Source organism: Populus alba, chromosome 10 (assembly GCF_005239225.2).
Source record: "Populus alba chromosome 10, ASM523922v2, whole genome shotgun sequence".
NCBI classification, from domain to species: domain Eukaryota; kingdom Viridiplantae; phylum Streptophyta; class Magnoliopsida; order Malpighiales; family Salicaceae; genus Populus; species Populus alba.
Window position 1 is genome coordinate 2,649,354 of NC_133293.1, and position 14,094 is coordinate 2,663,447.

General features: G+C 31.5%; 1 protein-coding gene across 1 annotated transcript; it reads right to left on the reverse strand.

The window, feature by feature from the left end:
- Positions 1-6,894: 6,894 nt before the first annotated feature.
- LOC118029762 (mitochondrial outer membrane protein porin of 36 kDa) lies at positions 6,895-10,336 on the reverse strand. The gene is made up of 6 exons (XM_035033693.2): positions 10,111-10,336; positions 9,960-10,027; positions 9,192-9,302; positions 8,385-8,471; positions 7,908-8,116; positions 6,895-7,451 (listed from the first exon to the last, which is right to left on the reverse strand). The coding sequence occupies exons 1-6, from the start codon at positions 10,157-10,159 to the stop codon at positions 7,145-7,147; spliced, it is 831 nt and encodes a 276-aa protein (XP_034889584.1). The 5' UTR covers positions 10,160-10,336; the 3' UTR covers positions 6,895-7,144.
- Positions 10,337-14,094: the final 3,758 nt, after the last annotated feature.

Sequence of the window (14,094 nt, forward strand, 5' to 3'; positions counted from 1 at the left end):
TGGGTTGGCAATCAGAAAAACTAATCACTCAGGAAACCATTCTCACCCACCACACAACCATCTCATTTTGTCCCGTTACAAATCTCTTCTTTTATGTCTTAGCTCGATTCTTCTCGCTTAAACTGCAACTTTTTCCCAGCATCTTTCTGGCTTCCCGCTCCTGTTGCTCCCTCGACTTTGTTTTGGGTAAATGCTGGCAATTAAAAGGGAAAGGAAAGCTAAGGGATATGCTAAAATTACTGTTTATGCACCATGTACCAAGACATAGATTACTACTCTAGATAGCGCTGGCCGAAAAAACTAATGTTTAAATGTGTGAGTATATTTTAAGAAAGAAAAAAAAAATAAAAACTCAATATCATAGAAACAAAACTATATAAAAAAATTTATCAATCCCCAGATAATGAAAGATAAAATAAAAAAAAAAAAAAAAAATATAAATGCAATAAGTGTGTTTTGAGGCAGATGTCTTTATCATTGAGCTAAGAGATTGTGATATAGTGTTAGGTATTCAAGGGTTGTTGATGTTGGGAGATATTTTATGCAGCTATAAACATCTTTGGATGTCTTTTGATTGGCAAGGGTATAGGATATTACTAAAAGAGGAAAATCTAATCAAGCTTCAAGCCATCAAGAACGAACAACTGAGTTCTTTGGTAGGAAATCAGAAACAAGAGGCAAAACACCATTTATGTAGTGTGAGAATTCTAGAAGATGATGATTAATTATAAACTCTGTAACATCCAAGTTACCCTTTAATAAACACAGTGATGCCACCTTGCATTCAATGTTAGAGGCTTATCAGGATTTATTTTAGGAACTTAAATGACTTCCATCTCCGAGTGTTCATGATCATGCTATTCCTTTTAAATAAGGTAATTAACCAATGAATCTCAGATCTTATAGGTACACAAGACTACCAAAGGATGTGTTAAAGAAGATGGTGATGGAAATGTTAAAAACTAGAATTATAAGACCAAACAACAATCCTTGTGCTTTTTCAATGATACTTGTTAAGAAGAAGGATTCAACTTAAAGGTTATGTGTAAATTATAGAGTTTTGAACAAGCTTACTATCAAGGACAAATATCATATTTCTATGGTGGAAGAATTGTTAGAAGAATTAATGGGAGCACCTATGTTTTTTAAAATTGATCTTAAGTCTAGTTACCTCCAATTCAAAATGGCACCTAAAGAAGAATTCAAGACAGCTTCCAGGACACACAATGATCACTATGAGTTTTTGGTCATGCCTTTTAGGTTGACTAATGCTCCATCTACTTTTAAAAGTTTGATAAATAAGTTCTTCAAAGTGTCTCAAGAAATTTATCTTAGTGTTTTTTTTTGTGACATTCCCATTACCGGGATCAAACATATCAATCATATAAAGGAAAATCATGGAGATTTGTTTTTTTTTTTTTTTTGCCAAACTCATCTAAGAATTGCTGAAATTTAGACAGAGTCTTCCCTATACCTAGAAGGTCTCAAGTTATTGACAATTATCTTGCATGCATTTTATACTCATTTCTCAACAATGTCAAAATCATTTTGAGTCTCAACAGTAAATTATTTGAGGCAACCCGGATACTAGAGGCTGGCAACCTAAAAAAAAACAGTAAATTATTCAAGGATACTAACATAATATTTCAAATATTCATTTTTTTTTTTTTTTACATTAGGCATATGTTAATTCATAAATAAATAGAAATGAACAAACATTAAGATTACAATTACAATATAACACAATTTATGCTCCGACATTTAATATGAAAAGGGTATTCTTACATTTCAAGTTATATAATTTCTTGAAAGCAAAATACATTAGTATTCATTTAATTCCTAAATCATACCAAAAAAAAACTAGAGGACCTAAGACATTACTCCTAGCATGAATGTGATGGACCTACAATTACATAATGTTCGGAATAGTTATATTAAAAACAAAAAATATAGCAAAAAAGAAAAAAATCACACAATACATGGACGCGTGCGCGCGCGCGCACACACACACACACACACTCAATGATACGCAATCATAGTTACTTATTCTCATCTAATCTTCCTTTGTTACGTCTAGATTCATTATTCTTGAAATCGTTCAACATTCCCATTTGTAAATATTATCAATTATTTTTTATTCAGAAACACCAATCGTTCTACTTCTTCCTAAATTTGGGGAGGTCGTTGCCTTCACTAATGATTCTAATTAGTGTCATTAGTCGCCCTTATCGAGACCGACTTATCAAATCTTTGGTAAAGTGGACATCAACATAGCCGGTTGATACCATTAACTACTTTAAAACAGAAATAGTTAATTAGTTTTTCATAATACTTTGAAAATAATTTTGGGAATGCCGATGTCAAGAGTTCTTGACATCATTAGCTTTTACCTTAGGAAAGCTAATCAAGTTTCATGAGTTTGTCGATACCGATGTTATCCATCGATATCATTAACTATCTTAACCCAAATACTTAATCAAGTTCAGTATTCCTTAATTTTTTGTAATGGTCATGCCGATATTAGTATACCTTACTAACATCATTAGCCTCCCTTATTTAGCATCGGCTACTCAAATTCAAAAGGCGGTTATTCATGAAATTTCCTTGCTACCATTAATCATCGCCAACTTTGATCCATAATTCAAATCAAATTTACATTCCTTATTTGTTTCATTTTTATCTTTTTCTCCTTTTGGTTTCATTCATAAGCACAAGGTTCATAAATTAAGCAGATTACTAAGATTCCCCTTATTTAAGGATGGTATAGATATATAATACCTACCTATTATAGAAGCTTGGATTGCACTCCTTTGTTGTTGTTATACCTCTCATGTAATACTCAAATCACATTTTGCAAAATAAAAACAATAATGGTGACAAAATTCATTCCTGTTTTACAACTATTTTTTCTTTACATTTACATCCATATTGCATCCTTTAAGATTACGATTCATTATCAAATCATAATGAATATCAAAAATTCAATTTCAAATATGGTTTATTTCTTTTTGAAAGTCAAGACATGATGTTGCATATTTTACAAAAGGAAGGAAGCCGAATTCCACCCTTAACATGGCTAAGTGTCTCCGTTTTATTAATTTGGTTGAATATGCTAGCAGGGATGGCAGCTCGATCTCTTCTTAGATATTTATCTATATCTGGAGTTTTGAAGCTCCAAACTAAGTGGTGTTGAACTCGTTGGAAAGCTAACATTCCAAGCTACAACTTCTATGAGAAAACCTCCTCGAATTTTATCATCTTTAGGCCCGAATCCTCTTAAGAATCAAGGCGATGAATCTACCTAGTTTTTCATCAATGGATTAAATGCATCTCCAACCTTCCTAAATATGACCTCCCAAGGTCGTTTACGCTAATTTTTCCCTTCTTCCTCTTTTGATTTTTTAAGGTGGTCTAGCACCACATCAAAAAACATGCACATTGTTTTTTGTTTTTACAATTTCATGTATTTTGCAAAAGTTCCCAAAACACACTATAGACCATACATGTAGCCCATAAAACTTTCCACCCTTCATTTAATTTATGTGATTCTCATATCATCAAGTTATCTTGTTTCATTTGTTAGTAAACTTTCTACTACACCTAATTCACTCATAATTTTCATATGAAATCTCAAAACTCCCCCTCCCCTTACTAATTCCTATCTTGGCCGAACTTGACCCCAAAGGAATTAAGGGTTCCTTCTCCTTCTTATGTGATAATTTTCCTTTCTAGTTATCAGTCACATTAAAACAACACATTATAAATAATTTAATAAGGAAAATTATTAGTTATACCCCTCTCATTTACCCTCCTAGTGGCCGGCTACCTTGGGCTTTTTTTCCATTGATTTTTTTTGTTTATTGTCCTTACATAATTTCACATCTGAAGTAACCTATAACACTCTAATTGATCTAATTCTAGGCAATTTTGTATTTCCCTAAAACTGTGTTCAAGAAAATTGCACAATTTCAACTAAATTAAAGCTTAATTTATAAAATTGAGTTTAGGACTCCTTACTTGAGGGTAATCTGAACTTCACTTCTCAATTGATTGAATAAATGTTGCTTCTTTCTCCTTACATGTAGTAAGCCATCCACTCATTTTCTCCTCACTTGTTTCTTGTAATTTTTCTTGATAAATGATGTTTTTCTCCTACCAACTTGTCCAAGACTTGTAAATTTTGCTAAGTTTTGGTGTTTCTCTCTTAAATTTTGATAAAAAATATGCAAATCTCCCATTCTTTTTTATGCCTACTGTCGGTTTTCAAAGTAGAAGAAATAGGGTACTTATAGCCTCATTTCTTCTTAATTACACTTTGGCCTCATCTCTATTCTTTTTCACAATTTGAGCCACAACCCTTATGTCTTTCATTTTTTTTTTCTCTTAATTGTATTATAATTATAATTATTTTTAATTATAATTTTTTTGTATAAGTTTGTTCTCGGGGTTTTACATTTTTAATGATATTTTGGAATACAACCAAACTCTTATTGATCATGATAAACACTTAAGAACTGTTTTTAAATTATTAAGGAAGCATCAACTAGTTATCAAGGCAAGTAAATGTAACTTATGTAGTGAGCAAGTTAAATATCTAGGCCATATTATTTCTAAGCAGGGAGTTATTATTAATCCTCACAATGTACAAGTTATTGTTGGTTGGCCATTGTTTAAGAACTTGAAGTTGAGATGGTTCCTAAGACTCACAAGATATGGGGCCATTTGTAAGCCTCTGATACACTTATTGAAGAATGATGCAATTGCATGAAATGATGAAGCTACTAGGGCATTTAAGGAATTGAAGAAATTAATGACTGATACACTAGTGTTAGCTCTACTTAACTTGAACAAATTGTTTATAGTGGAAATAGATGCTTTATTGTTTAGAGTAAAAGCAGTACTTATGCAAGAGGGGCACCCTATTACTTTTATTAGTAAGTCTTTAAGGCCAAAACAACAAACAATGTCTGTTTATAAAAGGAAGATGATGGATATCATGCATGTTGTCACTAAATGAAAGCATTATTTGTGGGAAAGACACTTCAAAATTTACACATATCATGTAAGTCTTAAGTATCTTTTGCATAAAAAAAAGTTGTTACTTTAGCTCATCATTTATGGCTTGTCAAGCTTTTGGGATATGATTATGAGATAAAATGTAGAAAAGAAAAGGAAAATATGGCAGCAAATTCCCTCTTTAGAATTTTTAGCAGTGACCTCTATTTCCTAGTTGTGTTTACAGTTTCCTCTAGCATTATGGAAGAAATCAGAAAGTCATAGGAGAAGGAATCTTATGTATAGGCCACCATTCAAGGTTTATAGGTATCATCAGACTCACACCCTCACTATATTTGGGTTAATAATCATCTCAATAGAAAAGGAAACGTAGTGGTAGGCAATGATCCTAATTTGTAAGATAAGTTGTATCATAGTTCAACTATATAGGGACATTATAAGGTAATAGTTACTACTAGAAGAGTGGGAGGGTTGTTTTATGTAAAGGGATAGCAGAAGCATATTAGACAATTTGTGCTTGGATGTTAAATTTGTTAGAGAAAAAGGTATGAAATTATAGTCACACTTGAACTATTACAGCCCCTACTTATTCCCTATGCTCCATTCATTGATATCAATATGGACTTTATAGAAGGACTACACAAATATGAAGGAAAATGAGGTCATAATGGTAGTGGTAGATCGGTTCAGCAAATATACATATTGTATGGCCTTAAGTCACCCTGATACTTCCCCTAGTGCTGTTAAGGTGTTTTTGAGAAAATTTTGAAAGAAGATGTTTAACATTCAAAGGGTCAATTTACTTTATTTATTTGTATATTATCCACAAATTGATGGCCAGACAGAGATAGTCAACAAATTTATTGAAAATTATCTTAGATATATGACAAGAGATTGTCCAAGACAGTAGGTAAGATGACTATTTTTAGCGGAATGGTAATAAATACTAATTTTCATTTCACTATCAAATTAACAATTTATGAGGTAGTATATAGTTTCCCTCCTCTTATACACATTCCCTATTTTTCTAAGGATTCCACAGTGGAATCAGTTGATGAAGCAGCACTAACCAGAAGGTAGGACATGATTAAAAGGGTCAGGATTCATTTACAAAATGTACAAAACATGATGATTCAATTAGCCAACTGAAAGAGAATTGAGGGATACTTTTCAATAGATGACTGTTTATTTGAAGCTGCAGCTTTACAGGCATCAATCAATAATTCGCAGATCATCACAAAAACTAGCAGCTAAGTTTTTTGGGCCATTCCAGGTTATAGACAAGATTGGCAACGTCGCATATAAGCTGGAATTGCCACCTGCAATTGAAATCCAAATGTGTCACCTTGTTTTCCATGTGTCACAACTTAAGAAGCATATGGTAAACCAAATTGTGCGAGATACTCTACTAGTTTTGCGTCGAACACCTGACTTCTTTTAATCATTTTTTGACTCACCCTTAACCGTACACGCATCAAGGCAAACCAGTGACTGCTATTAGCAATAAATTAAGCAATTGATGACAGCCAAGTTTTAACGCAAGCAAATAATAGCATACGCCACTACAAATTACGAGCGTTAGATGACAATCAGTTTTAAAGCAAGCTAGCAAATAGCATAAACCACCTATCTTTTCTTTTCACTCCGGCAAATGGTGCACAGCTACTCCCAACTCTGATGAAAAATACAAGCAATTTTCCTTAACAATCATTTATCAAGGGACCAACATAAAGAATAAGTTCCTGCATGACACCGGACCACTCAAAAATGTGAATTCGGGCTGCAATGGATCTTTAGATATCCAACCCCACAGTTTTTGGGGATAAATAAGCATGAAATGATGCTCGGTGAAACTAGATTAAAAAAAAAAATATCTGGTTAAGCAAAAACACAAACGCACTAATTTCAAAATTAAAACGAACAAATTGGTGATGTTACTGAGACCATCTAGAATTATTTTCCAAGAAACGATAACCACCAAATACGTGAAACCCAAGTATATCAAACAAACAGATGAAAAGTCCACTTGAAAAAGAGATATCGTGGATCCTTTCGTACTTTATTGTTCTCTGCTACTAACAAAAGAACCGAGTTCCAGTCACACCTAACACCCAACAGAAGTTGCTTGCTAGGGCTTGAGAGACAAGGTCAATCCAACCTTAGCACTCTTTTCAATTGCCTTCGTATCAACCTCCCCTGAGATTGTGAATAGAGACTTAGGGCGCCACTCATTCTGGATAAGAGCACTCACTTTCCCATAGTTGTTCAACCGAGCCTTCACTGTAGTCAGGGGGTCAAGTGCATGTTGCGTGCCAATGGTCAATATGTTTTCATTGCTTGAAAAGCTATGGGTCAGCTCCGCACCAACAGCTGTACTAGTCAATGGGCTCACTGTGTGGTAGTAGGAAGCACTAAGGGTGTCTCCCTTATCATTACTGTGGGCATCAACAAAAATCACTTTCATCAGAAAAGGGGTCTTAATCAAATCAGAAATATGCACAAACAGCAGAAATCACTCCACTTCAATATATAACCAAGACTCTAATCCTATATTCGTGTTAAAAACATTGTCCTGGGTGATAAAAGAGAGTAAAAGTTCATTAAAAAACTCAGAAAAAATTTGTTCACTGAGCATCTTTAGCAAAACTGCCATAGAAAAAAAAATTGTTCACCAGCAAATGCCTTCAAAATTAGTCTTTCTCTGCATTGAATTACTTGCTACTCAAGCTTTTTAATGGGGTGGTGCCAGCAAAAGAATTCCCAAGCTGGTCTTTCTATTTGTAGTGCTCAATGCTCAGCGAACATAATCATTCAAAGCAACAAGAAGTATCTGGTTTTACAGTAATTATCTTAAAAAATAACTACTTTCTCTGTATTGAACTACTACTCACACTGTCAGGGAAGCAATTAGGTCAGAATTCGTATAGCTCAACCCCGCGTTGCATTTAGTGAAGTTCCCAGTGGCAGTATCAAATGAGAGATCAGTCCCCAGAGCAACAACATTGCTCCCAACCACACCTGAGAAGTTAACAATGGGATTCGCAGTCAACCCAAGGCTAGTACTAATTCCAGCATACTCATGCTGGTACTGGAGTTCCACCTGTTACCACAAGCAATTAAATCAGATCATAGTGGCAAAAGACCTCATTAACACTGGCAAAGCATTAAATACAGTAAGAAGTTCAAAATGGACAAGGCCAGAATGACCCCAAGGTTTAACTTCAACAACAAAAATTCAGACCAGCAATCAACAACCGTAACAGCAAGATATGATGGTCCCATCAATGAAACAGCCAAGCAAATCAGAAAGTAGAAACAATTATTAAAGACAAGATGAAAATAATCGACAAGGAAAAGAGCCATTTTACCTTGCCAGATCTCTGATCAGGAACTTTGAAGCTAAAGATTGTCTTGAGCCCGGGAGCAGGTTCGTCGACAGTAATAGTTGTGAGAAGCTACAGATGAACACACCACTATCAACTGGGCAATCAAAGCATCATATTACTAGAAATAAAATTATCCAACAAATGTTCACTGCATCAAAAAATGATAGTCTATTAGCTTATACAAATGCCATAAGAAAATTTCACATTTTGAAAAGACCATGGGCAAGCTAATTTACAACCTGATATGGGCGTTGGTAACAATACAGGCATGGGGTGTTGTTCTAAAGAACAATCTAAGAAATAAGACATCAATGCAAGTGAAATAAAACTAATAATTTGCTATCATAGTATCTCACATCTACAGTCAGCAGAAAGTAAATATTGTATTTAAACAGAAAAGAAGGTATTGAATCATGGTGGCATACTAGAAGAATTAATAGCATATTTAACAGGCACATGGAATTTCCATATGGCAATTCTCCAAACCTGGGATAAGAGACTACATATAATTCAATTTGTCAACATTATGAAATGAAGTACAGATTTATGATGAATATAAGAGTTCCATCATATCACATTATCTAGGGATTCAAACAATTTTGGCCAGCACTCAAGAAATGAGTGGACTTCGCAGTTCACCAATGACCAACCCAGAGTGCAAAAAAACAAACAGGCACCTCAGAGAGTTACCTGAAGTCTACAAACAGGATCATCAGATACATAATCCACAAGCACAGATGATTATCATATGTGTCCAAGAAAGAGAGCAGGCAAGCTTTCATGTCTTACATTGGAGTTTGTGTCCACTTTTACATCAGTTGTGATGTTCTTGTTCTTTAGCTGACTGCTGATATCCGCTAAAAACAGCTCCCCTTTCTTGATCCCAGTTGAAGTAATTGCCTGGAATTGGAAATAAATATAATGTCAGAAAATAACATCACAACAGTTTGCTTCCACCAAAAAAATATCATAATAACAATAACAACGTATGCTGAACCAAAATTACTTGACAGAAATCATTGAAACTAAACATCCAAACAAATGGATTGCACATCAACGCATCCAAAACAGATGGCCATTCTCGGGTGCAATTATAATTGAGAAAGTGTTCCCATTTTTCCTTTTCTCCCTCCTAGCCTCAGGCAACACATGTACGCTTTTTTCCTTAATTTTACCCAAATGAAACCTAAAATAGACGTCTAGGATTGCTAATAAAATCACTAAGACGATCAATCGATGATCGAAGCCGTAAATCCTTTTTTACCGTTTGTGAATCGTTCAAACAGCACAATTAAATCATCAATGCAGATAAAAATTATCAAGTAAAGAAATCCACATGTTACTTAATCCAAAGAAATTAATTGTCCAACTCTGAATACTGCATATTGATTGATTCATTTTATTATTTAATTTTTGAAAAAAACAACTTACTGTTTTTTTAGCCCTAAGATTCCAAAATCAGTACCAATATTCGAAATAAGACAGAAATATGTTTTAATCCATGCCAAAAAAATATAATTAATAATAAGAATAAAAGGAAGGGAAAAAGAAAATTACAACTCCGGCGGAAGTATAAGTAGTGACAGTGAACTTGTGGTCGCTCTGATAATCCTTGTAGAGAAGATCTGGAAATTTCGAGAAATTAAGGGAAACAACACAAAAATGGAAACAAATTAAAGAGTGCGAAAATAATCATTCGGCGTGTTACCTCTGGCTTTCTTGCCAATATCGGAGTAGAGACCCGGGCCCTTTACCATGATTTTTTTCCGAATAAACGGTAATCAAGCAAACCAAAAAAAGGAGAGAGATTTTGTTTGCTGCAGTCGTGTGTTCTAGAAAGAAAAGGAACCAACAATAAAATATTGAGTGAACCCTACCTACGCTTTTGTGACCGGTTGATATGGACCGTTAGATGTCGAGAGAAGGAATGCTGAGGTGTTTTCTGAACTCAAGAATCAGGACTGGGCTAAATGGGTATATGATATCAAGTATAAAGCTGAAACGTGCAGGATTTTCTATATATTTATTAGTATTGTAGATTATAATAATAATTTTTACTTTATTAATTTTAATTTTTTTTGTTATTGATTTTTTTAAAATTTAGTTTATGGAGATTTAGAGATAATAGCTGATTTTAATTTGTCTTTTATATAGTTATTGCAGTATCAAAAAACATTTTTAATATCAGGTTGGTATTAGAAAAATATTTTAAAATTACAGTATGATTTTTTAAAAAAAAAATTAGTTAAATAAAAAATTATTTAAAAAAACAAAAACTAAATCATTAAACTTTATGGAGTCAATAATCTAGTTTGTGAGTTTAGTGAGGTAATATCGATTGTCTCGGTTCATGGGTTTAATAAAATATCTTTTTTTCTAATTGAACTTAATTATATGGTTATCTATTTTTTTAGCACATGTTATTAAATTTTATAAAGTTCATGTTGACGCTTGACGGGTATGACAAGTTTAATTTTTTTAAAAAAAATTATATTCTTTTCTTTCATCATTTGTTATTGAGTTGATTGATAATTGAGTTTTATAATTTATTTTGTTTTGTTTTCTATGAGATTATCATAGTTTTTTTAAAAAAATCTCAGTATTGATTTGATTTGATGCTTGATTTTGTGATTGACTATTTTTGTTATCATATAGTTAAATAAACAATAGTTTATATATATAAACAAGTTATTAATCATAATGGAATCCATTATCCAGTTTGCGAGTTTGAAGTGTTGACCTGGGTTACCTGATTCATGTTATATATAAAATTAAGTTATATATATTTTTTTTATTTCACTCTTCTTTAATATTAGATTGGTTGGGAAATGAAACTCATGATTTAATTTTTTTTTTCTATAAGGTTATCATAATCTCAAATAAATATCTTTTTAAGTGTCGATGCTCGATTTTTTGAAAACCGAATAATTTTTTAATTTTTTAAAAAAACAAAATTAGTGTTAGAAAAGGTAAATTGAATTTTCTTGTTTAAATACAATATTTCTCCATCTAGATTTTTAAACATTTTATTGAGTTTGAAAACATACTTTATTATATTTAAAGTATAATAGTATATGTGAATTATAATAGTAAAATTATAATTTTACCTACCAATCAAATATCATTTGGCCACCTTATAGGTGTAATAAGATTTCTTGTATTAACAATAAAAATATTAAAATTTAATTAAAGACAAACTAAAAAGAAAATGAGATGAAAAGAATTCATCTATTGTAGATGAAGATATCAATAGCAAAATTATGAATTTTCCCCTTATTCAAATAACATTTAGCCTATCTTATAGGGGCAATAAGGTCCTTTTCTTTTTCTATGAACAATAAAAATACAAAAAACTCCTTGGAGACAAACAAAATATGCATGATAATTAGAGGTAGTTTTGGTTTTTTTTTTTACTTTTTTAATGCATAATAAAATTATTTAAATGTCCTTGAAAGTAAAAAAGAAAAAAAAAGGAAGAAGAAGAAGCCTTGGGTAAAGGTTTTTTTTTTTTCGGTCTTTTCACGTTGGTTTTTTTATTATTTAATGTTTACTGAGGGCATTGTGGCCTTTCAATAAAAAATTAAATAATATTAAAATTGAAAAAGTTATTGGCACTTGGAAGGCCCTTGTATTTCCTTGGTTTATTTATAAAATTTTTTTTTGATTTTCAATTTTATCTTTCAATCCAAGTTTATCGTGTATCTTTTTTATTTGATCCTCATTCTTTTTATTTTTTTATTTTTGTTTTCAATTTAACTCTTCAATTAAAAAATTTAATTACCCTTTGATTTATTTCTTATTTTGGCTTTCACCCTCATTCTTTTAATTATCATTTTTTGTTTTAGATCTTTTTGTCTAATTATTTTTTTCTTGTTGGTACTATTCTTCAACATTTAATTTGTTGCGGATTGTGCTTCATCGTTATTTCATGCATGATATTTCTGGTCTAATGACACAGGTCAAGGGTTTGAAAAGTTATCGTGAGCCGACATATTTTTTTCTTTTCCAATTTCATAATTTGACATTAGTTTTTTAGAGAAAATTTGTGTTTGTGGTTTTCTTCAAAACATTTTTGTTGGGTTAACCCCATATCATTCCCTAGACCGTGGATTTTGCTGCTTAACACAGATTGACTTGCCCCTTATTACTTAAGTTACGTATTTATTGCACTACCTCGGGTTGACTCAGGCCATTTCTTTTTTCATTTTTTTTACTCAATTTTGTTCTTATAGAGATTTATTTTCCAAAGTATAATAAAAAAAATTATCCATTTACTATCGTTGCCTTTTTTTTTATTATTTTATTAAAATAAAACCAACTTATTAAACTAGGCAAGTCATTAATTTCTCTTATTTTTTTGAAACACGCTCATGACACCTATATATCATTTTTTATGTAACGAGAAGATGCACGGTGTAGCATGGGACTATATCTAGTATTTGCCTATTCATGGCTTTGTTTTTATTTTTTATTTTTGTATTTTGAGTTTAACGATATATAAGAACTTCACAAAAATCTTAGGACTAACTTCATTTAAGAAAAACCATCTACCATGTTTTACAAAAATCTTAGGGCTAACTTGACCAACCCTAGTCATGCTCTTGGTCAATTGTTTTAAAAATCAATTTTTTATTTAAATATGACACTAAAAGTAACATCCATAAGAAAGCCACACACATAAAATGTAACACCTTGCATTTTCTCATATATTTTTACTTAATCCTTATGACTAAGTATGTAGAAATTCAGGTAATTGTTTTTCCTTTTACACACACACACACACACACAATGTATTACATCTCTTGTTAAAGATTACATCCATGTTAACTATTTATAAGTTTTTTTTTTTTGAAATTACAAATATTCTTTATATATAATATCGGGTAGCTTGATGACCCTGCGAAATGGAAGTCTCAAAGGAATTCATATGTGACATATACAGAATTACAAAATAAATCATATTAAACATTTGTATTATCTCAGTTACTAATATTTAACAATTATATGATCAAAATCAATTTCATACATTTTTCTTTAAAAACATTGATCTCATATCAATTTTCAACATCTTATATTTTTCATTATTCCCTGATAAATTTTCTTCCCATAACATTATTACTCTTGCATCATGATAATTATTTCATTTGTAATTTAGTTTAACTTGTCACTATATGATTTATTCCTTACAACTTTAAATTTGACTAGTCTTCTTCAAACACTTTCATACAGTGTTGCTTTTTATATCAAAGTTATTTCATAACTATTTTTACTTCATGAATATATTCAATTTATATTAATACTATTATTTCACAACTCATGAAATTTACCCCGCAATTTATTTTCTCAACACATATAAATCATATGATATTTTCCTCTCTCAACCACCTTTAATCATATTGTAACTCATTATGTAAGTATGTTTAATTCACATCGTTATTTAATTCACAACATATTTAATTCATGTCTCCTTTTTATTTCTCAAGTATTTATTTCAACTATGATACATCGTACTTCAGTTCGTATAACACATTTGTTATATTGAGAAATTTTCTCGATTCATTATTCATTCCAATTATTTCAAGTCCATTTTTATTATTTATAATTTATCACATAACCTTCCATTGCTTTTATACTTGCAAGATATGCTCGAATCATCTTTTTTTTATGTTAAACTTTGTTTGTAGGGTTAATT